General features: G+C 48.6%; 1 protein-coding gene across 3 annotated transcripts in view; it reads left to right on the top strand.

The window, feature by feature from the left end:
• The first annotated feature begins 2,914 nt into the window (after positions 1 to 2,914).
• Positions 2,915 to 22,367, top strand: part of Pxdn (peroxidasin) — a 74,655-nt gene continuing 55,202 nt past the window's right edge. For 2 of the 3 annotated variants that reach the window (XM_005360656.3, XM_013351338.2), the window contains exon 1: positions 2,916 to 3,245. In XM_005360656.3, coding sequence (XP_005360713.1) covers positions 3,052 to 3,245 — 194 coding nt within the window. In that variant the 5' untranslated portion in view covers positions 2,916 to 3,051. Of the gene's footprint in view, positions 3,246 to 22,367 lie in introns of all 3 variants that reach the window. The other variant, XM_013351339.2, reaches the window with a different exon arrangement.

Raw genomic sequence — 22,367 nt, forward strand, 5'->3', positions numbered from 1 at the left:
GGGATGAGTGGAGGGGAAAATGGGTGAGTGGGTTGAAGGATGGGTGGATGGGTAGGTAGCAGATGAGTGAACTGAGTGGGTGAATAAATGGAGAAAGGGAGATGAGGAAAGAAAAGAGGATAGGTGCCACTAGATGGATGATGGACGGACGGACGGATGGATGGGCAGAGCTGTTTTTAAACAATAGCTAGTGTGACCCCTATGGGAAAGTAAGAAACCGAAAAGTGAGGCAATAATTGCTCAGCAGAATTCCTTTTTCCTTTCCTTGTGTCTCTGTGTACACTATATGTTTGAGTGTGTTTCTTGAACCCGTGTAAGCTTATGAAGACTGGAGGTTGACGTCTGATCTTTCTCAATCACTCTCCATCTTAATTTTTTGAAACAGGCTAGACTAGCTGGCCAGCAAGTTCCAAAGGGCTACCTGTCTCCTTCCATCCCAACCAAAGTCCACACACTCTGTCACTATACCAGGCTTTTACACATGGATGTTCGAGGGCCAAACTCGGGTCCCTCTGCTTATACAACAGCTACTTTGTTGACCAAACTCTCTCCCTGGGCCCTTGCAGCAGAATTTTTCTCTTGGAAAGCTCAGTTTTTATTCCCAAGATTTCTGTTGATTTAGTAAGATCAAACACTTAGTGAGATCACCCTTATCAAAGTCCATGGATCAAAGTCGGTGGATCGATTTTAACCACACCTACAGAGAACCTCCAGCTATTCTCAGTCATCGGATGCTCTTACCGGTCAAATGGATGCATAAGACCTCACATCTCAGATGGCTTAAGACACAGAAGCGACTGTGCTGAAAAAAAAGAGCAAGTGCTCTTTGTCACCTGGAAATATGGCTCCTGCTGTGGGCACTGCAGGTTGGGAGTGGTTGGGATGTGAGGAGTGGGCCCACTGCGTTTGAGGGATGCTGGGGGAAAATGGACCTCTGTGCCTGGTAAGAACTTAAATATGCCATGAGACTGCCCGCCCTGAGGACAATTTCCAAGTTGTTGCCTATAGAAAATCATAGTGTGTGTGTGGTGGTGGGGATAAGTGTTAAGTGGGAAAATGCAATTTGGGGGGAGAAAAATAATAGTTTTGGTTTTGGGTATCATACACTTGACTTAAGTTTTTAACTAGGTGAGATATGAGTGGCCTAGGGACCCTGGATTGTGGCTGCTGTTGAAGGCAAGGCTGTCAGTGCTGGGGTCCACCAGGCTCGTGGCTGGCACTAACTGCCAGAGATGTCTGGTCTCCATCACAGTACACAGGCTAGCCTGACCCATCTTGACCTGTGCTTATCTCTACTACAATACATACCTGGAAGTTCTGTCCTCATAGAAACCTAGCTCTGGTTCTGCAGGGACTCAGGGCAGGGTGGGGAGCTCCTGGGGTGGGCAGCCTCACTGGAGGCTTTGTGGTGATCAATCTCACTCTGGGGGCTACTCAGAGGAGTGTGGCAGGAGTCCTGAAGAGCGATGGTATGCTACAAGCTTAGCGGGAAGGCCACAATCCTGTTCTCCCCATGGACTACAAGCTGCAGATTGCTGGAAGTGTGCCAGTCATGGAGACGTCCCATAGGAACTGGCTCCTCCTCCGACGGCCTTCAGTTCCTCCTTGACACAGCCTGTCAGCAGTGCAGCTGAAGCCTTGTGACAGTGACTGAGGGTGACTCCATCCCTCAGTGGTACCCTGATGCTGGATGCCTAGCAACACCCTTCCCTGCCTGATATCAGTGGGAGCACAGCAGTCTGCAGGTAAAGGCCTATCTGGTGTGTTGGTTTTCCATCAAAGTAACTAAACACCGAGGCCAAGCAACTTCAGGGAGAAAAGTCTATGTTGTCTCAGTTTTGGAGATTTCCATCTGTCTGTCCAGAAGAGCCTGGCAGAGCTGGGCAGCTCCCTTCAAGCAGACATAAATCACAGAGTGCACCTGGGCAGATGGACGTCTGTCTTCCCATCTGCACTATTTACACTGCCAGCCGAAGGGTGTCACTCTGGTTTCTAATGAGTTGTCTTTTTTTCAGGTAGCTTTTTTGTCAGTTTCTCTTAGACACACACAACTAGGGTTTTTACAGTCTCCGAGTACTCAGTTCAGTCACGGTGAGAATCAAGATCAGCTGCCACACCTGGACTCCGCTTTCAACTCTGATAACTGAATTCTGTTCCTTTGGTTGCATTGCCTAACCTGGGCCTCCTGGTCTGAAGAATGGAGAAATGGGCACCCCAGGGGGAACCAGGGAAGTGGATAAAATGTCAACATTCGAGCGTTCATAGCACACAGGCATGCTATCCACAGGGCTTCCCTTGTTTCCTGTTGTCCCTGTAAAGTCAACCTGAGATGGCCACAGGTGTTCTCCATCTTTGCTACAAGGGAAAGCACCAGGTGGGCAGGGGCTCCTCACAGGTAGCGAGTGGTGGAGGCCTCAGGGCACTTCTAATTCTGCAGCACAGTCTTCCTATAAACTGTGCACCACGGGGCTGGCCCTCAGTTTCCCCAACAGGAAGGAGAACTTAAATCAGAGGTGGATGCTTTTGTGTGGGAGCAAAAGAGGGGTATTGGCACTGAGAAAAAAAGAGGCAGGGTGTGAAAGCTCACTTCTTAGAACACCCAACTTAAGTGTTCAAAACAAGGCATCCCCGGCAACAAAACCCTTGCACACAGGCAGAAAGTATGGTTAAGGGGTTGCATCACTGCCGGTTTAAAAGCAGAATCAGAGATCCAAAATCGGTCTCAACCCTCGCCTCTGCACTTCCAGGCGCCCCCACAGTGGAATTCTTGTTCACTGGTCATGCTGTCCACGGAGGCCAGGCTGCACCCCCAGGAAGGGTCGCCGGGATCCTACACCAGGGCCCTGGTGATTGCCTAGCCCCCGCCTCCTGCAAGGCCGAAAGGGGAGGAGCCACGCGCATGTGCACAGCTGGCGCCCCCCCCCCCGCCCCCCGCGCACAGCTGGGACGTGGGCCCGGGACCTGAGGGCTCAGTTGGGAGCCGGCGGTAGATGCGCCCGCCGAGGCCTCCGCTGCGGTCCAAGCGTATCTGTTCTGTCCGCGCCGTCTACCATGGCTGTGCGCCCCATGCGCCGCCGCTGCCTTCAGGCGCTCATGCTATGCTTCGCCTGGGGGACTATGGCGGTGGTCGCCTCGAAGCCGGGGGCAGGCTGTCCAAGCCGCTGCCTGTGCTTCCGTACCACCGTGCGCTGCATGCATCTGTTGCTGGAGGCCGTGCCCGCCGTGGCGCCGCAGACCTCCATCCTGTGAGTGCGGCCCGGGGTCTCTGGGGTCCGCGGGACGTGTGATTCTGGGTGATCGGGGGGGGGGGGGCGTGAGTAGCCTGGGGGACGGGGATTTTGGTTTGGCGAAGCGGGGAATCCCGGCGTCCGGTGCAGGGCTGCAGGGCGTTCTGGGCCTTTGTCCGTCCTGGCTGGGACGCCAGGGGCGGACCTGAGCGCAGCGCGCGCGGCCTTGGGAGCCGCCTTTGTTCAAACTCAATCTCCCGCTGGCCCGGGAAGTGGTAGGGAGTCGCCAGGGAAAGCCCCGTGAGTCTCGTGCGCCCTCCCCGACTGGCCTCCCCTCTGGTGTTTTCTCAACTTTCACTCAACCCGCTCTCCCTCCTCACCTCCCCCTTTTTCCCTTCTCTCCCTTTCTGCTCTCCCCCTCTCTCTTTCTTTCCCTCTGCCTCCTTCTCCCTCCTGAATCTCAGGCCTTAAGGGTGAGTCGCCCCTCTTCGGACCTCTTCCTCCCTCAGTCTACCTGCACCCTCCCCCCCCCCCCCCGCCTTCTGGAGTGAGGCCCACCCCACACCACCCTGTGCCAAGGAAACCTCTCCCGCAGATTCTGCGTCCCGCGGTGCCACTAGCCCCAAGTGTAGACTCCCGTCAACTTCTGCGCTAGAGCCTTCAAGTTAGCTGGGTGTCCTGGGGACCCTGTCGGGTGCACCACTTTGTAGGTTTTTTTTTTTCTTTGCCTGGAGGGAGCCTGATATCCAGGGTGCCGTGGAGGACCCACCACTGTGCGGGTGACCATGTTCTGGGCAGCCCGAGGGGCCCCTCTAGCCGTTTCTACTCCCAGCTGGTCTGTTTCATAGAGCAAAGGCCCCCCACTTCCTGGACACTTGACTTTCACCTGGAATCTTGCACTTCTGCTTCTCTGCAAGACCCAGATCGGAAGCAATCCCAGCCCTGAGGGAGAGGGGCCAGAGTTGGCTGCAGGCCTCAGTGTGCTCTGAGGTTTGGTTCTGCGGAGGCAGGCATGCATTTCAGGGGCCAACTGTAATTCAGGGCCCTGCAGCTGCACTTCTGCTTTCCAAAAAGAGTTTTCACTTTTTGTGGCTGGGCTGGAGGACTTTGGCATCCCCAAGGAGCCTGTGAAAGTTATAAAAATCCGAGGGACCGATTCACGGAGTGGGCGGGCAGCGTTCTCACTTCTGAAAGAGCATGGGTGTTCTACTTCCTCTGGTAGAGATTGTGCCGGCGGCAGCAGCAGGGCCAGGCTAGGGTGGGAATGCCTAGCAGAATTCTCCGGAGAGCTAAATAAGGCTTCCATTCCAGAGGGGGTGGATGGTCAGCCAAGGCTGTATCTGAGAGGACCGACATCGAGCCCTAAAGCAATAAACTTTTAAAGCAGGCCAAGATGGACTGTCTCCAAATGCGGGGGATTTCTGTAGTGAGTCAATGGCCAAAACTTGGACCCTGAAGCCATTTTTCACATCTGGGCGAAGTCAGATACTCAGACTATGTGTTCCCAAATCTTAATTGCTTTTTGCAGCAGTGTTTTAAAAGGAGCGCTATTGAAAAGAACTGGAGACCTCCACTCTCCTTGGCTTGCTGCCAGAAATGTATGTGGGGCCTGAGTTCAGTGGTTAAAGATCTTTGTAGCCAAACCTGATAACCTGAGTTCAATTCTCAGGACCCACATGGTGGGAAGAGAGAATTAATTGACTCTTGCAAGTTGTCCTCTGACTTCCCCATGCCTACCCCTCACTACAGAAATAAACTTTTAAGAATTTAAAACAGTTTACATGTAATGGGAGGATGTGTAAGGTATTCAGAGAAACAGCAGAGACAGTGTTTGGAAGATTCCCCCAGAAGGTATCTTTGCAGAAATTCAAACCTTGCTCTTTCACGGATGTCTTAAGTTTCCTGTAAGATTTTGTAACAAGGTACCGCTGATTCTCTCAGGCGGGCACACGACAGAGCACACGCTAAGTCAATCCCATTCTGTGTCTGGGTCCGGGCTGGGACGTGTGGGGTGGCCCAGTGGGATAGTAGCACACAAAAGCACCGCTTGCTTTCTGCTTCTCTGACCACTCCCTGCTCTCACGTGCATGCTGGCACTTTCTGTATTTTTCTGCATTGGAGGCAAAGGTGTAGCTCTGTGTTGGAGAGCTTGTGAGGCCCAGAGTTAGAGTCCTAGTGCTGAGAGACGAGACAAAAGAACAATGGTTTCGTAGACACCGACATAACAGATACGGAAGCCCACCTCCAAAGTCAGCGGGACCATCTCGTTGTCACAGCGTGTGCTGCTGGCTGTCTCTCTCATCTTCTCCAAAGACTGAATCGGGTTCTCTGTTCCTAACGTTACAGAGGTTATGTTTTGGCCAGGGCGAATGCAAATTGTTTGGGGCTTCCGAGTGTTCTCAGGCCACCTTATGGTACAGGTTGGTACTGGCTTTGCTTTCTGGCGCCTGTAAGGTCAAGGTGGAAGACATCAGTGGTACCCTGTGCCTCTCCATGATCAGTGCCTTGAGCCTCCTTAGGAAGTGTGGCTTGGAAAGCTGCCTGATTTTCTCATAGCGTCCTGAATGAAGCAGCACTCCTAACGCTCTTCCTTCCTCTGTACCTCGTCACCCTGGCCTTCTTGGGGAAATGGCCCTAAAGAAACAGCACGGGGTCCTGTTCTTCTGGGCTTCTCACCTCACCCCCTGTTCCCTTCACAGCCTCTTCTGTCTCCTGAAGTCTCCATTGCTGAGGTCATGGGAACTGAGCCTGAACACTTAACATCCACTCGGCATTCCAGGCCTCTCCAGCGCCAGGGAGTTGTTACAAACTGGTGGTGTGGAGGAAGCTGAAGCCCCAGTGCAGGAATGACTGAGGCTGGGAGTTTGGGACAACTTCTCCAGGTGCCATGCAGAGGTCCCAGGAAAGTTACCACCTGGCCTCCTGGGCCTCTGTCCGTCTGCCTGGTACCCAGTCTTCATTTTTTGATGGCCTGTTCTGTGTGTGGACTTGAGATAGATTCTAATAAAGACCCAATCCCTGTAGTCAGCCTTGTGGGATATCAGCTTTCCTGGTGGAACACAGGATAATGTCCAGGTGTGGCAGGCCCCCGTGGGACAGAGGAGGCTGAAGAGCTCTCTGGTAGAGTGGATACACACTTGGCTCATCCACATGGGTAAAAAAAAAACTCCCAAATGCTGACATTTCTTGGACCCATAGGAATGGAGATGGACTCTGTCTTTCAGCATGCCTGTCCCGTTCGTCATAGCTGTTCACGTATGTGTCAACGGCTTGTCATTGACCAGCACCACATCCAAATGAGGCACTAGGAGAAAGCTGCTCCCTGCAGCTGCCCTTGTAGAATCGGCCGCCTTCCCGCAGGAAACACAGTCATTCTGGCCTGAAGACTGGAGGAGAAGGCATTGTCAGTAGTGCGCTAAGTTTACAGGAAGTTCCCTGACTCCTGACCATGTCCTCTGGGGACACCTTTGGCTCTGGTTTGCTGGGATGTGCTCTCTGTGTTATGTTCAGTGGCTATAACATGAGAGCCGATGTCCCTGGCCTCGGGGCTGAGGGAGGCTCAGATTCATGAAATCCCTGTGTTTTCCCACTGCTCATGGCTCAGCCAAGATCTGGGAGGCTGCTGTATTCATTCTGGATTCCTGGGTGTTGGCCAAAGAGGAGAACCCTCAGTGTTCACCCTTGGGCTTGGTGGGACTTGGGTCTGGGTGGCATTCATTGAGACCATTGGGATGCTCTTTGAGGGTCTATTCTGCTGTGACATCACTTCCTTGACCTCTGAATATTTTTTTCTTGCGTGTTTCTGCGTGGAAGACATTCCTGTGAGGAAACCATGATGGTTCTGTTGTTCTTTAGCCTTTCTATCCCGCTCTGCAATGTGTTTTAACGTCAAGGAAATAGTGTGAAAATAATCCCTTCACCTGGGACCCTGGACCAGGTGGCTCTGAGGGCTGGAAACTTGGCTCCTTCCTAATGAAGCCAGCTTCCTGCAGTTCTCTCCTATGCTAATGGACTCAGTTGGTGGTAGCTGAGACTGGCTGGTTTCCTCTCTGTGGAGTGTGGTGCAGGGTCTGTGGGCTGGCTTGTTTGTGCTCAGTTCACATTCACTCACTCCCTGTCTGCAGTCTGTGTTCCCTGTGATGTGGACTAGAAACTGAGAACAAGTCCAGCGGTTTTATCTGAAGTATGCAGTGCTGGGCGGGCTGGATAAGAGGTGCTCTCATAGGCCCAAAGCATATCTCTTTATGAGTATAAAACTGAGAGAGCTGGAGAGTCGCCATATACCGTGCATAGTCCCATGGACAGAGTAGGAGCTCTTGCCTGACCTGTTGGAGAAACTGGCCTTTTCCTCTGTACATGGAAATAAAGAGAAACGTAAAACAGATTCAAAAGGATGAAATAAGCTAAGGTGATTATAGTGTTAGGAGGTCAGGACTCCAGGCCTGGAGCTGGAGACTGTTTAGAAATCAGGAAATTAAGGAAATGAAGAGGCGTCTGCAGGTCGCTGGCCTCTAGTGACATGTGGGTGAGGGTGGGTGGGGGGGGGGCTCTTGAGTTTCACAATATCCAGGACAGCCACTTGTTTTCACAGTGACAGCTTTGTGGGCTTTGAGGTGCAAAAGAAAAATGATACCTTTAGAATATCGTTGTTTCAGTGAACTCAGGTTAAGAGCAGTTTAACTTGACTGTGGTGCTTACGTAGCTGGGGCTCTGTGTCAGTTACCTCTCTGCTGCTGTGGTAAACCCATGACGGAACAGTTTGGGGAAGAGCTTATTCAGGCTGTGGTTCCTGAGGAATGAGAATTCATGGGGGGGGGGCACGGCAGTGGAGGCAGGAAACTGGGGGAGCAAACTGGAAGTAGGCAAGGGTTTTAATTCTTTTTGGTTTTGTTTTTCAAAACGGGGTTTCTCTGTGTCACAGCCCTAGCTGTCCTGGAACTAGGTCTGTAGACCAGGCTGACCTCTGCCTCCCTAGTGCTGGGATTAAAGGTGTGTGCCACCACCACCTGGCTGGGATTTAACTCTTTTTTTTTTTTAAATATTTATTTATTATGGATACAATATTCTGTTTGCATATATGCCTACAGGCTAGACGAGGGCACCAGACCTCATTACAGATGGTTGTGAGCCATCATGTGGTTGCTGGGAACCGAACTCAGGTCCTTTGGAAGAGCACGCAATGCTCTTAACCGCTGAGCCATCTCTCCAGCCCCCTGGGATTTAACTCTTAAAGCCCACACTCAGTGACATACTTCCTGCAAGGCCACACCTTCTAAACCTTCCCAAACAGTTCTGCCACTTGGAGACCAAGAATTCAAAAGCTGGAGCCTACAGGGGTATATTCTTATTCAAACCCCTGCTGACTCTGTTAGGGTTCTCTTCCGTCTCTGTGAGCCAGGAATCCTTGGGTTCAGGATGGGGCTGTTTTCTTTAGGGAACTCTGAATGCCGTGTACCCACCTTGTGCACCTGACACCCCAGCACTCCAGCAGTGGGGAGGATGCTTTCTTGTTGCTTGAAGTGAGGCTGATGATGGCTTTAACATCTTTCAAAGTTGGTGATTCCAGTACTTTGTGCTTTCTTTGTCTTGGTGGTCATATGGAAGAACAAAAGCCCGCACCATCTCCCACCTGGTTGCTTATCACTCGATCTTCTAGTTGCATTTCTGATCCTGTGACAAATATACTGATCAAAAGCAACTTTGAGGAAGAAGTGGTTTATTCAACTTAAAATTACTGGTCACAGGCAAGTTCAGGCAGAAACTCTAGACAGAATTGGAAGATAGACCTCTCTGCTATTCCACAAACCATTATCTCAGACCAGGAAACTGGCTTCAAGGACAGAGAGGTGTACCAGGAACCAGAGAAGATGTTGATTACTGGTTGGTAGACACGCTTCTCCTTAGCTAGCTTTCTATCCCGACTGGTTTTATGTTAACTTGACACAGAGTACCACCATTTGGGAACCTCATTTGAGAGAATGTTCCTACTAGATTGGCCTGTTGGGCATTTTTCTTAATCCATGATTGGTGTGGGAGTGTCCACTCCATGTGGGCAGCACCATCCCTGGGTGGTGGTCCTGACTGGTATAAAAAGGCAGGCTAAGCAAGCCATGAGAAACAAGCCAGTTAGTAGGATTCCCTCATGGCTTCTGTTTCCGTTCCTGCCTCTAGGTTCCTGCCTCTAGGTTCCTGCTTCTAGGTTCCTGCCCTGACTTTCCTTAGTGATAGAGCAATATACCCTTTATCCCAAGTTGCTTTTGGTCATGTTGTTTCTATTAGCACAGTAATAGAAATCCTAACTAAGACACTTAGGGTTATATGTGTTTCTATAGTACTTTAAAATTTTGTGTGTGTTTATGTTCAAAGTGCATTTCTTGTAGGAGTGTACAGGTGGACCTTGCATTTCCTGCATCTTGATAAATTTCTGCCTTTTCGTTGTGATATTTAGACCATTATATCTAATGTGATAATTGATAATGAGTGAAATTACATCATCTTGTTATTTGTCCCATATGTTCTTTGTTACTCTAAAAACCTATCTTCTAAATTAATGTGTTTAAATTATTTTTCCATTTTGTGTGTTGCAGGTTGTTTGATGAGAATCTACTGTTTCAGTTGCTACATTGTATATTATTTTAGTACTGCTTATATTTAAATTGTGCTGCTAAGCATATAACAGGAGAACGTCACAGCAGTTTGCTTCCCTTTCTCCCTAGCCCGACTTCTGTGGTAGAATTCTCTAGCATTTTAAATTTTCTTTAATTATACATGCCACCACACCTTTAAAAGAAATGAACACACTTCAAGGTTTAAATAAGCAGAAAACCATCTCCATTCGTTCCCGGGCCCTGCAATTCTGTGTATCAACATTTCTTTCTGCTATGAGATATTTCCTATTACAGTCCTTGTCGAATAGACCCAGTGATGATTCTTTTCCCAATGTCTAGAAAGCTCTTGTCTGCCTATTTGTTTGTGTGTATGTGTGTTTGTCTATGCCTATGGACGCTGGAGCTATGCTGAATGTGTATCTCAATTTTTGAGGCCGACTCTCTCACTGACCTAGCATCAGTGAGATTTAGCTAGATTGGCTAGGGAGAAGGTCCCAGGGGATATTCCTCTCTGTCCCTCTAGAGACTGGGATTACAGACATGGGCTGCCATGCCCGAATTTTTCTCTGGTTGCTGGGGATCTGAACTCAGATCCTTACGCATGTTTGGCCAACTGTTTATCAGCTGAACCCTCCAGCACCACGGTATGTTTTGTTGAATAGATCCCAGACATCATGAACTTCACCTTTCTGAGGACTGTTGTCAACCCCAGCTTTATTCTGCTGATTAAGAGAAGCTACAGGAAGTCAAGTGACCTCTTCCCCACAACCCTGAGTCTTACTACTAAGATTGGTAAGGCCGGACTGGAGGCAGGGCTCCCTCTTAGACCCGTCTTTCAGGGCGAGACTCTTAAACAGCACAGCCAATGAATGCCTCACGACTCCTTCGCTGTGTGACTGATGCCGATGGGCACTGTTCGCCTTGGTCCAGTGTGAGTGTGGCCTTTGGGCCACTTGGATGCTTCTGTCCCAGGCCCTGCTCTACACTCTGCAGCTTCCTACAGTCTTCTTCCCTGCCTCCTGGGGTGTTCTGGTGTTTCTGGCATCGGTCCTCAGAGTTTTGGCTGCCTTAGTCTCTCCGCACTCCTTGTGTTCGGTTCTCTCTCCGGCGGTCTGCTAGACTAGCTGCATGCTCACCTCATTTGCTTCCCATCTCTCTGGGTTCATCTCCAGTTTTGACTGAGGTTCAATACCATGAAAATAGCTGCTCATGCATTATCCATTTTGAGGTTGTTTATGATGGGAGACTTTCACCATCTCATTTAAGAATGAACAGCCATCTTTGGCTTTAATTTTTTTTTTCCTTTTTCAAATCTTTTTCAGAAAGGTGTGGTAAAAAGAATTCATGCTCAGAATAAAACGCTGAGTTAACATTTACAAGTTTGAAAAGAATTTGAAACAACCGTGGTGCTTCCCATTTGTCTTTGGGCCGTTTAGCAGGAACTATTCCGACATGCAGTGGCAGGGTCCTGGTGCATTCCACCATGCAAATTCCCACACAGACGTTCTTGGCTGCATGGCTTTTCTGCTGGGAGTTCTGCTTAAAGCCAGGGGTTACCAACCACAGCTGTGGGTAGCCTGCCTGTTAAAGCTTGAGGTGTTGGGACAAGCCAGGACGGGGGCTCCCATTTTGTCTGTGGCTGCCTACTAACCACAAAAGGCAGCATGGTGTGGGTATTTGTACAGACAGACAGACTGGAGACAGACCGGAGTAGATATTTGTACAGACAGGGTGTTTATGTAAACCAAATGGTGTTTACCACCTGGTTCCTTCGGCTGCATCATGTTGGGTGCAGACCCAAGAATGTGTCTTCTGTCTATCCTGAACTTGTCTCTCTTCCATGGCCTTGAGACTGTGATGGAAACAGAGAGGAGGGGGCGCTGAGCCTCCGGAAGTGACGCTGCTGCACTGCTATTCACACTGCCTTTGTAAATTCTGATTACACGCTTCACCCTGCTTCAGGGGTCCAAGTGTGTGGATCAAGCATGTACCCAGAAAGAAGTGTCTTCGAATGGCTCATTTTCCCCAGCTGCGGCAGCTTTAGGTTTCCTTTCACCGACTGATTCTCTGTTCTGTGTACGTCTTGATAGGAAGCTAGGTGGAAGGGTACTGAACACTGGCCTCCTCTTGGAGAGGGTCACTGAATGTCATGGTGTGTGTGTCCCTATGTTTCCATGTGCTGTGACTTAGGGGAAAAGTCACCGGATGTCATAGTGTGTGTGTCCCTCTGTTTCCGTGTGCTGTGACTTAGGGGAGAGGGTCACCAGATGTCATGGTGTGTGTGTCCCTCTGTCTCCGTGTGCTGTGACTTAGGGGAGAGGGCCACCAGATGTCACAGGGTGATCTGTGCTAAGGGGACAGTGGACTTTGTGCCGGTCCTCACCTGTGCCCTTCCAATAGGATGACTGCCCAGTCATTTGCATAATAATGCTTCAGGTGATTATTAAAATGATGGGCGATGTGGTGAAGGACTAGAAGAGAGAAAGTAACGTGGGGAATCCTTCATCCCTAGGCTCAGACCATTAGCTTCTGGGCGCCAGGGGTCAGTTGAATTTCCAAACAAGTTTGGCTTATGGTATGACCATGCATCTTGACCTACTGTGTTCCAAGGACATGAGACTGCAGCTCAGGTTCTTGTCCTCTGCTGAAGGACTCTCGGCCCTTCCTGTTTACCTCCTATAGCTCTAATGCTGCATATAAACGTGCAAGGTCTCCAGAAATTCAGCCCTTGATGTCTCCCTTAGGGTCTCTGAACCGTTCATCTCTGGGAGTAGTTTAGTGCAATAAAGAAACACGTTAGATTGGGTTTTCCTGCCGGAGAGCCCTGAGCAGCAGTCTTCACAAGTTGTGCTAGGAGTTACAAAACCTGCCACCTCACCTACTGATCGACCATTTTGTTTTTCTTTTACAAGTTATCAATTTTGTTTTTGTAAATAATACATGCTTGTATTAAAAATACCTTAAATACAGCTAAGGCAAAACCAGATAGCTTATATTCTAGCATTAGATCAGATGTACATTTATACAGATGTCTATGTGAAGGCCAAGGCATATCAATGTTGACACGCCTGTTATGTCTGTTTTCAAAAATTAGGGCAAAATACATGTCCTGTTCTGTAATGTACATGTATGCTTTAGCATGTGGCCACATGCCATACTTTGTGTGTGCATATGCATATGTGAATACAGGCATGTATGTGTGCGTGTGTGTGTGTATTATATGTTATGTGGGTGTGTGCATGGAGGCCAGAGATTAATATGAGGTGACTTTCTTGATTTCTCTCCTTATATTTTTCTAAACAGGGTCTCTCACTGGTCCTTGAGCCCACCCGTTGGCTAGACTAGCTGACCAGTGAGCTATAGGGATCCATCTTTCTCTATCTCCCAGTGCTGATAAAGTTAATGATGTCCAATGCTATTCCTACTGCTGCAAACTCAGGTCCTCATGCTTGCACACGGCAAGCACTGCACCCTGGGAGGCGTCTCCCCAGGTAGGTTGATAGGTGATGATTGATTGATAGATAGATAGATAGATAGATAGATACATACATACATACATACATGATTGATAGATACATAGATAGATGATTGATAGCTACATAGATAGATAGATGATCGATAGATACATAGAAAGATGATAAATACATAGATAGATGCCGTGTGCAAGCATGAGGACCTGAGTTTGCAGCAGTAGGCATAGCATTGGACATCATTAACTTTATTAGCATTGGGAGACAGAGAAAGATGGATCCCTATAGTCCACTGGTCAGCTAGTGATAGATAGATAGATAGATAGATAGATAGATAGATAGATAGATAGATAGATAGATGACAGATAGATAGATACATAGACATATAGATAGATAGATGGATAGATAAGGTAGCTGTGGTTAAAATAAGAATGGCCCCCATTGGCTCATACTTTGCATACTTGGTCCACAGTAGCTTGGGAAGGATTAGGAGGTATAGCTTTTTGGAAGTGTGTCATTAGGGGCAAGTTTCAAGGCTTCAAAAGCCTTCTGCCATTCCTAGGATGCTCTCTGGCTTCTATTTGTGGATCAAGATGTGAGCTCTCAGCTGCTGCTCCCACTGCCCATCACCATGTCCTCTCTCCTCCATCACAGACTGTAAACCTATGGAACCATAAACTCAATTAAACTCCTGGTTGTTTGGCATTTGATCACAGCCATAAGAAAATAATTAATACACACACACATGCATACATACATGCACATTTGTGTACATATGTTGGGGATTGAATCCAGGATCTCAAGCTATAACAGCAGACCATCCCCTCTGTCCTGCCTTCTCATTGTTAACTAACACAGTATTCATTTCTATAAAATTGTTGTTTACTTAACCAAATTCTTATTACAGACTATTGCTTTGTTTCCACTTTTTAGCAAACCCAAATCACACTTCTACAATGCACAGTGTGCATTTTCTGGGTGTCTCTGTCTGGGTTATTTTTAGGGTTTGGTTCTGTAATCCTGTAAAGGACAGTGGAGTTTCTGCAGTCACTGGTTGCAGTGTGGTCACACCAACAGATCCACTGATTGGTTTCTGTGTGTTTCAGCTTGAAAATGCTTAGTGTGAGCACACAATCCATCCATTAACATTGAACTAGTGGCTAACAGCCCTGCAGCCTATTCCTAAAATGGAACCCACCCGACTCAATCTGATGCACCGTTTGTCTGCAAGACCCATCCCAGCTTCCTGTTTAGAGACCAGGGCACGTATCAGCATCATGCCCAGCTGAGAGATGTTTTAATAGCAATAGCAACAGTACAGAATACGGAACCACCAAAGCTGTGGTACTAACCAGGCCTCGAAAGGGACTGGAGCCTGTTAACAGAAGGAGCAGAGCAAGAAGGCCACCTGTCCATGATCTTCGGCGGAAACAAATGTGGCAGATGCCTCAGATTTTCCACCACTCTGCCCCTGTCTGCAGCTGATGACTGAACTCCAAATATTGGCTTTGGGGTAATGTTTCACATAGATGTAATCTGCAAATAGCGCTCTCCTTGAATTCCCGGAAGGGACACCGTCCCAAACTCAGGGGCTCCCGCCTAAAGAGAGACACTGGCCCAAGGTCAAGGGATTCTTAACCCAAAGTGGGGTGCTGCTAGACCTCAAGGACTCCTGGCCTGGGAATCTTGCCTCCGTCTGTATCAGTTGAGGGCAAGGAAACTATGCAAAGTAGTAGGTTGTTTAATGGGTTCCAAGTCTTTGAGGATACAACCACCTCTAAGTTGTTCGGTTTCCCTACTCTTGCAGAGAACACGCAGGGTGGAGGTGCAGTGTAGGACATAGGGGGTGCTGGGGTGGGTTAGGCAACTTGATGATAAAGATGAAGTGGTTGGGTAGGGAACAAGAGACCCCTTCCTCGGAACCCTCATGTTATAGGGTAGGGCCGGATCTTGAGAGAGGTGAGGACCTGGACTCTGGAGCCAAGCTCACAAGATAATAGGCTCAGGAAGGCCCCATCAGAGTGTGCCGGCCAGGGTGTGCTGCCATTTCTGCTGACAAGCAGGCTGTGAGCATGCCGGGCTCAGTCCTCTGTATTTCATGCATTGACTTTAGTGAACGTAGAGATTTAAATCAAATAGGAAATTTCGTGAGTGTAGTTTTCCATGCACGCTTCCATGGGTTTTTCTAATGGGCCAAAAAAGATGTTTAAGAAACATCTAAGCTTTTCCTTTTGAGGATGGGACATGGAAAAACCCCGAGATGTGGGTGCTGTCCTCAAAGCCACATCCTTATTTTCAGAAACCACTTATTTTTCTAAGACATGACAGACCTAATGTCACTCACTAAGAAGAGAAGACAACAAAAATGGACATTTAGACTTCCTTGAAGAAGGTTGTCAATAGAGATGGGAAATTTTGATTTAGCAATGATTCAAGCTCAGGCTAATATTGTTTCTTTCTTAAGGAAGAAAAATAAGATCACCAACACTCAGGAAGATAATTTTTTTCCACATAGAAATCTAGGAGGGTTGAGGATGTAGCACAGTTGGAAAAGTACCTACCTTAAATGTACAGCGTTCTGAGTTCAATCTCCAGCCATGCTGGCATGTTGCTATGTAGATTTAATCCCAGAACCCAGTAGGATCTGACAGTCAAGTTTATTCATTGCTGTGTCGAAAGTTCAAGACCAGCCTGAGCTGCCATAGACCCTATCTCAAACAAAACAAAGCATGTTATAGGAAAGAAACATGCCTTTGGATATAATGTGAGAGACAGTATTGTGTTTCTTCAGTGGAAAACAAGAGCTGCTGCATGTTGGAAGTCCTTGTCGTTAAAGTCATGGCCCTCCTCTTCCTAGTCATCGCTGGCCTTCCTTTAGGGAGTAAGATTAGGCTCGTTGCTTCCTGGAGGGAAACAAATGTTTCTAACAATCTATAACCAGAGTAGCTGCACTTTAACTTTTAAAAATAGCAATTAAATGGACTAATGGTCACCATTGTTATTTTTTCAAATGTGTGGGGTGTTTGTATTGGCATGGCAACAGGTTGATGAGAATTAACGTTGAACATTTGTTTTCTTGTATGGGTTGTTTTCATCATACATTCTTCTAAAAATCAGTGCCCATGACACCACTTTATCCACCATCCACCTACCCACTCACCATCCCACCTACCTACCTACGGTCTCACCTACCCATCCACTGGCCCACTTACCCATCTATCCTTCTTCCTATCCATCTGTTCATCCACCTACCTATCTGTCCATCCACCTACCCATCTGTCCATCCACTTACCCATCTGTCCATCCACCTTCCCATCTGTCCATCCACCTACCTATCCAACCACTCAGCCACCCTCTGATCCAGCCTTATCCATCTGGTCACCTACTCACTGGTCCATCCATCCACTCACCCATTTATCTACCCATCTACACTTTTCTCTATCCATCCACCCACCCTCCTGACAACCAGTTTATCTGCTGGCACGGTCATCAGCTCACCATCCTTAGTGACTCACAAAGGGAGTCTTTGTGCTGGTGTGTACATGCCCTGTGGTCAGGTACTTGTAGGAGAAGCACTCAAGCCATGAGGCATATCCAGTAGTATTGGAAGATGCAGCAGTGTTACCTAGTTACTACCCATCCCCTGGTTTAAGTACAGGGCTGATACCCAGCCACCTTATTACAGAAGAGCTAGCTATAGAAGGAGCCTAGCAGAAGGCTTCTTCCCTCCTGTACTCAACCTTAGAGAACACTTGTTTGCTGTGAGGCTCCCCAGAGTCCTGTGTCCAAGTTCATCAGTTTCCCTACAGACCATGATTATTTGCCTAGCTTTCCAGGGTTATCCCTGGTCAGTATCTTGAGGAAAGAGAGCCCTTTCCATACCAAGGGGGACTGTTGTGCTTCTCAGGTACCCAGGGAAGAGCAATTCTGAACCTAAACACTGATTGGCACTGGGATAGGGTGGTGGGGGATTAGTTAGGATGGTGACAAAGGAACCCCAGGAAGGGATATGATGAAGTCCCCATATCCTTCAAAGGGACTTCCTTGGCTAAGAGTTACTTTTGTTCTCTTTATAATGGTCCATCTATTCCAGTTGGTGCTCCCAGAGTGCTGAGGATGCAGGTCTCTCCTCTGATATGTAGAATCTCTTAAACATTTCTACTACTTGATATACATGTTTGTAGATTCTGATTTACTATTGCTTCCTCCACAGTCAGACTGATTGAGCCTTAGGAAAGCAGCAAAGATCAGCTGGAGCCAGGAAGGCTGGGATCAGCTCTTCCTTGGGTAGAGCGCATGCCAGCCTGTGGCCTTCTGCTGGCCAGGCAGCTGACTGACTCCTGGATGGCTGCCCAGTAGGATAACATGATTTATCCATTTCCTCGGCTACACCCAGAGTATTCTGGTCTCTGCAGAAAACCTTGGTTAACCCGCTTAGTTGTTTAGATAACAATGTTTTTGGTAATCTACCAGGTCTTACAGACGAAGGGTGACCCTTCACCTCATGGCCAGACTAGCTGTCCATGATGGGGAGTTTCATGTGCCAGTGAAGCTAGGCACAGCTTCCAAACATGTAATTATATATTCTGAATGCTTCTGTTACGGTGTTTAGATGAGGCTGAGATTAAATGAGTATCCTGTGAGTAAGGCAGAGTTGCCCCCAAAACCTTCCTGGGTTTGTGCAATCAGTGACTTAATAGAGCAGGAATAGGTCTCCCTGAGCAGGAAGGGATTTTGCTGACAGCCTGTGAACTTAGTTCATGTTTCTAGAGCTTCTCTTCGGGGCTGGCCTGCCCGCCCACCTTCAGACTTTCCCCTCTGTGTCCACAGCATCCTCTTGAGATCCCTGACTAGCAAGGTCCCTGCGATCTGCTGCCTGATTCAGATTCTTCTAGATGATGGTGACTGGATCTGGTCGAGTCCTGATCTAAGCTAGTGCATAGCTGTCAAGCATAGCATAAACTATGTTGTCTCCTCAGAACTTAAACCGGGAAGCATAGAGGGAGTGAATGGCGGCGGGGGTGGGGGGGGGGGGGGAGGTGGTCATAGAATACAAGTGTCATTAAAGCAGGAGGAGGGGTTGGGCAGGAAAGAGACAGGGGATGGGGAAAGGATCAATAAGAACAGATTATAAAAATGCCGTAACAAAATCAAGTACTTTGTATGCTAATTTAAAAAAGAAAACTAAAGAAATTTTTGGAAAAGGAAGTGACAGCCTGTGGCCAGAGCTGAAGGCCAAGCTGTGTCGGTAGAGTCCAGAGGGGGTTGTAAGAGAACATAGTGCTCCTGGGAGTGGGAGGTGGGGCCCCTGAAGTGCAGTCAGCTGAGGAGCTTCCCGAGAGGAGCCAGCGGGCAGCCACCTCTGTTCCTGTTCAGCACCAGCAGTTGTGGAAAGAGGTGAATTCCTGGCTATGGCTTGATGGGAAAAGGAAGGAGGGACAGAAGAAGGGAAGGAGAGCTCTTTCTTATTATACAAGTAAGGCCATTGCTGTAGGGTTCAAAAAGTACCTTCATTAAGACGACTTGATAACCGTGAGGACTGTAATCCATAGGGCATGCAGATTCTTTCCCCTTGTACATCTGTAATTTTTTCAAGTATTTTGTAAATTTTTCCTGGGCCCTTGTGTCTTTCCTTTTTTTTTTTACCTGCCTACTCTCTGAGTGTATGGGTTTTGCTGTGTCTGGTTTCTGTCTGTCTCTGTGTACACTGTGTATGCCTGTGTGCATGCCCCTTTGTGTCTGTGTTTCTGCATGTATGTTTCACTCCTCGTGACTCTGTGGGAATGCTAAGTTCTAGCTGTCAGCTGAAGAGCCCCTTTGAGGCTGTAATAGGTCCCGCACCTCTTTCTCACTCCACTGAGAATGTCCATTATCTGCTGAGCCTTGGGCTGTACGCTCTGATAGGACCCCCATCTCAGCCCAAGGGAACCATTGATCTTAGACTGATTTTCCAGGTCCAGAAGCAAATTGGGGGAGGGTTCTGAACATTGAGGGGTGTGAGGAGCAGAGCTGAGCTGGCCACCATGCTGTCTTGCCATGGAATACCAGACATCCAGGGGCCTCTGAAACCTCATGCCTCAAACAGTGGGTAGTGAGTCACTCCTGTGTCCGGGGAAGGGAAGACACCGGCGGCCCTAAACCAAGGCCTGTTCTTTGAATTAGAAGAGGCAGCCACTCGGCACCTGTGTCCTGTTTTCCTAACAGGAAGGCTTGTGCGGTCCTCCAGCCTCAGCAGCTCAGGATCCCCTCTCCCAGTGCTGGGACCATGTCTGCGTCACTCTGCTGGGAAGGGGTACTTACCGCTGTTTTGTTGGCTGGTTCTGATTAGGAAGATGTCTGTCCGGTTATGTTTTCACCGACACACTTGCTGGGAAATAATGAGTGTCACGCTCCATTGTGCTGTTGTTTTTTTCCCTCCCCCCCACCTCCTCGTTTGCTTAGAGTAAGAGCTTGAGATCATCTCCCTCTCTCTTAGGTTGCTGTTCTCAATCTTGACCCCAAACTGGGGAGCTTTCTAGGACAGAATAAAATGGCCTTCACAGAAGTCTCCCACTACAGGGTTCTGGCCAATTATTTAGGAAGCAGGGAGAATACTGACTTCATTTTTTTTTCAGCATCCATGGGAAATATTTTGGGTTTGTTCCCAGGGAAATGATATGCACGGACTAGGGCATCTGTATTGTTTATTCACGAGGCACAGCAGGGGCCATGCCAGGATTGCTTGTGTTCGCAAGTGGCCTGAAGAACAGTGCTCTAGTAAACAAAAGCTAGAGACGGGGTTGCCCGTCTGGGGCCCAGCAGTTGGCCAGGCCTGTAGCATGCAAGCTCTGCATTCTGTCCTTCCTTACTCTCTGGGGCCTAGGGACAGTTTCAGTCTGCTTTTGTCCACCTAAGCATTTTACACTTTCAACTGAATGAAACTTTGGCAAGAGTTTCATCAAGTGGCATCCGGTGTGGTGGGTATTAAGTCCATTGGTTAGCGAATTGTAGAGCCGGTAGAGGACACAGTCTGGAGCCACTGACCCCGAGACACCCAACAGCCCAAAGCTCTTTCATCACTGCAGAGAAATCAAGGCAACAAGGACCGCCAAGAGCAGAAAGAGAAGGAACACCTGCAAGCTTGCCAGTGTTTAGCTCGTTTTCTCTTTGCTACAGTCTCAACCCAGGGGAAAATGCCACCCACTTCTCTTCTAGGGTCTCCCATAACAGTTCATGGAATCGCAGTTCCCCACAGAGATGCCTGCACAACAGCCTGATCTCGGCCGTTCCCCGTCTGTGCAGGTGATTTTAGGTTGTATCAAACAGACAATTAATCTAAACATCCCAAACCGAGTCCTCTCTACTCATGGAGCACATGTGGGCCGGGAGCCGTCTCGGTGAAGCATGCCTGCTCCTGGCGCTCTCTCCTCACAGCCTTGGCTTTCACACGCCTGGTTTCCACTGCGACTCCAGCCTTGCTCATCTGGTCACCCATCTCTTGGGGGAGCTGCTCCGTTAATCCGTCATGTGAGAGGCCCACCACAGGGTTGTTTTTGCAGCTTAGATGTTCTCTTCCTCCTCAGTGATCAGAGCAGCACAGCTGTGCGCAGGTCCTACTGGGAGCCTCTTCATCTTGTGTCCTGGTCACTTTTTCCCAGAAGCAGTCTCTGTCTGTGGGCTTGCATGGGTATCATTTGAAGAGGTAAAGGAACTGGAAGTAAACACATGAGCGTGCCCAAGGCAGCTCGACTTGTGTATTGTTCAGGCAGTGCTGTGTTTTATGCAGAAGTGGCTGAGTCCGGTAGATTAGGGCTGAGCAAACCAAGCACGTTGACTTTGCCTTAATGAGAGATGCTCAGCTGCTGACTCAGTGCGCTCACTCACACATGGCTGCCCAGGAAGGGCAGACTGGATGGGACGTGGGGATGTCTGGCACCCCCTCCTGTTGGATGCTTTAGGAAGGCGCTCTTGCCTTGTTAAAAGCCGCGGTTACCATCCCAGGAAACAGTCCTGACTTTGAAACAGTTGTTATATTTCTTCAGCCATCTCCCACCCCCATCTTTGTAAATCAAGTTGCCCTTGTGTCTATCACTTTCTTTGTTTTTTAAGTGAGAAGGAAGTGATGGAGGAGACAGACAGACAGGCAGATGGGGGTGGGGAAATAACTCTCTCGGGCCTTCCTTCCTAGGCTCCTTTTAAGGTCCTTCCTGAATCCATTCTCCTCTACTTCTATGTGGAGGTGACTCATCCACCTGAGCTTTGAGAATGAAGTGGTCAGAGAACTTGAGGGAGGTCTTTCTATTCTGTGATGGAAAGTAAAACTACATTTTTCAAAGTCTCAAAGGACCTACATCGTGTAGTCTAAACAAATACCCTGCATCAGAGTTTATATTGGAAAACCCTCTGTGACTGATAAAGCGGGCACTGGGGTGACTTTTCTGGATGACATTTCACTATATCCGTGCCTCTAAGGCTCAGCCTCTGCTCAGTCCTCCCAAGGCCCAGTGTAGGCATGACTGTTTCCTTATGGTCACAAGCAGAACCTTTAGCCCCACCTCTCTGAGCCTAGTGTTCATTCATGACATTTGGTGAGGTCTCACAGAGTTGTTTACGGAGACAGGATGTCTGCAGATTCGTGTTGGGCATTTGGGGTAACCATTAACATCACTAGAGGTTGAACTGGCTTCTTAGGAGTTTTGTGGTCCAGAAGGGTAGAGTCAGAAATTGTTCTGGGGCCCCCAGGATGTATAGCTGTCTTGCCCTCAGAGGAACCTGGGGGTCTAGCTCTTGGCTTAGTTCAGTCTTCCCTCTCCAGTGTCCTTCTCTGCAAGTACAATCCTGTTTGGAGCCCCATGGAGCTGGTGAACAAGGCTTGAGAACCTATCTGATGGTAAATGTGGGGTTTCCAAGTTACCCCTGGGCAGAGATAGCTCGTCAACAAGGAACTAGTGGAGACACAGGCCAGGACCCCAGCTTCAGGCTTCTCCTGAGTTTGTCCTTTGCGGATCTGTGCCAGTTTTAATTTTAGCAACTCTGATAGAGGAGAGTGTGTCCGTGTACGGTAGGAAAGTGTGCCCGAGAGG

This window comes from Microtus ochrogaster, linkage group LG3 (genome assembly GCF_000317375.1).
Source record: "Microtus ochrogaster isolate Prairie Vole_2 linkage group LG3, MicOch1.0, whole genome shotgun sequence".
NCBI lineage: Eukaryota > Metazoa > Chordata > Mammalia > Rodentia > Cricetidae > Microtus > Microtus ochrogaster.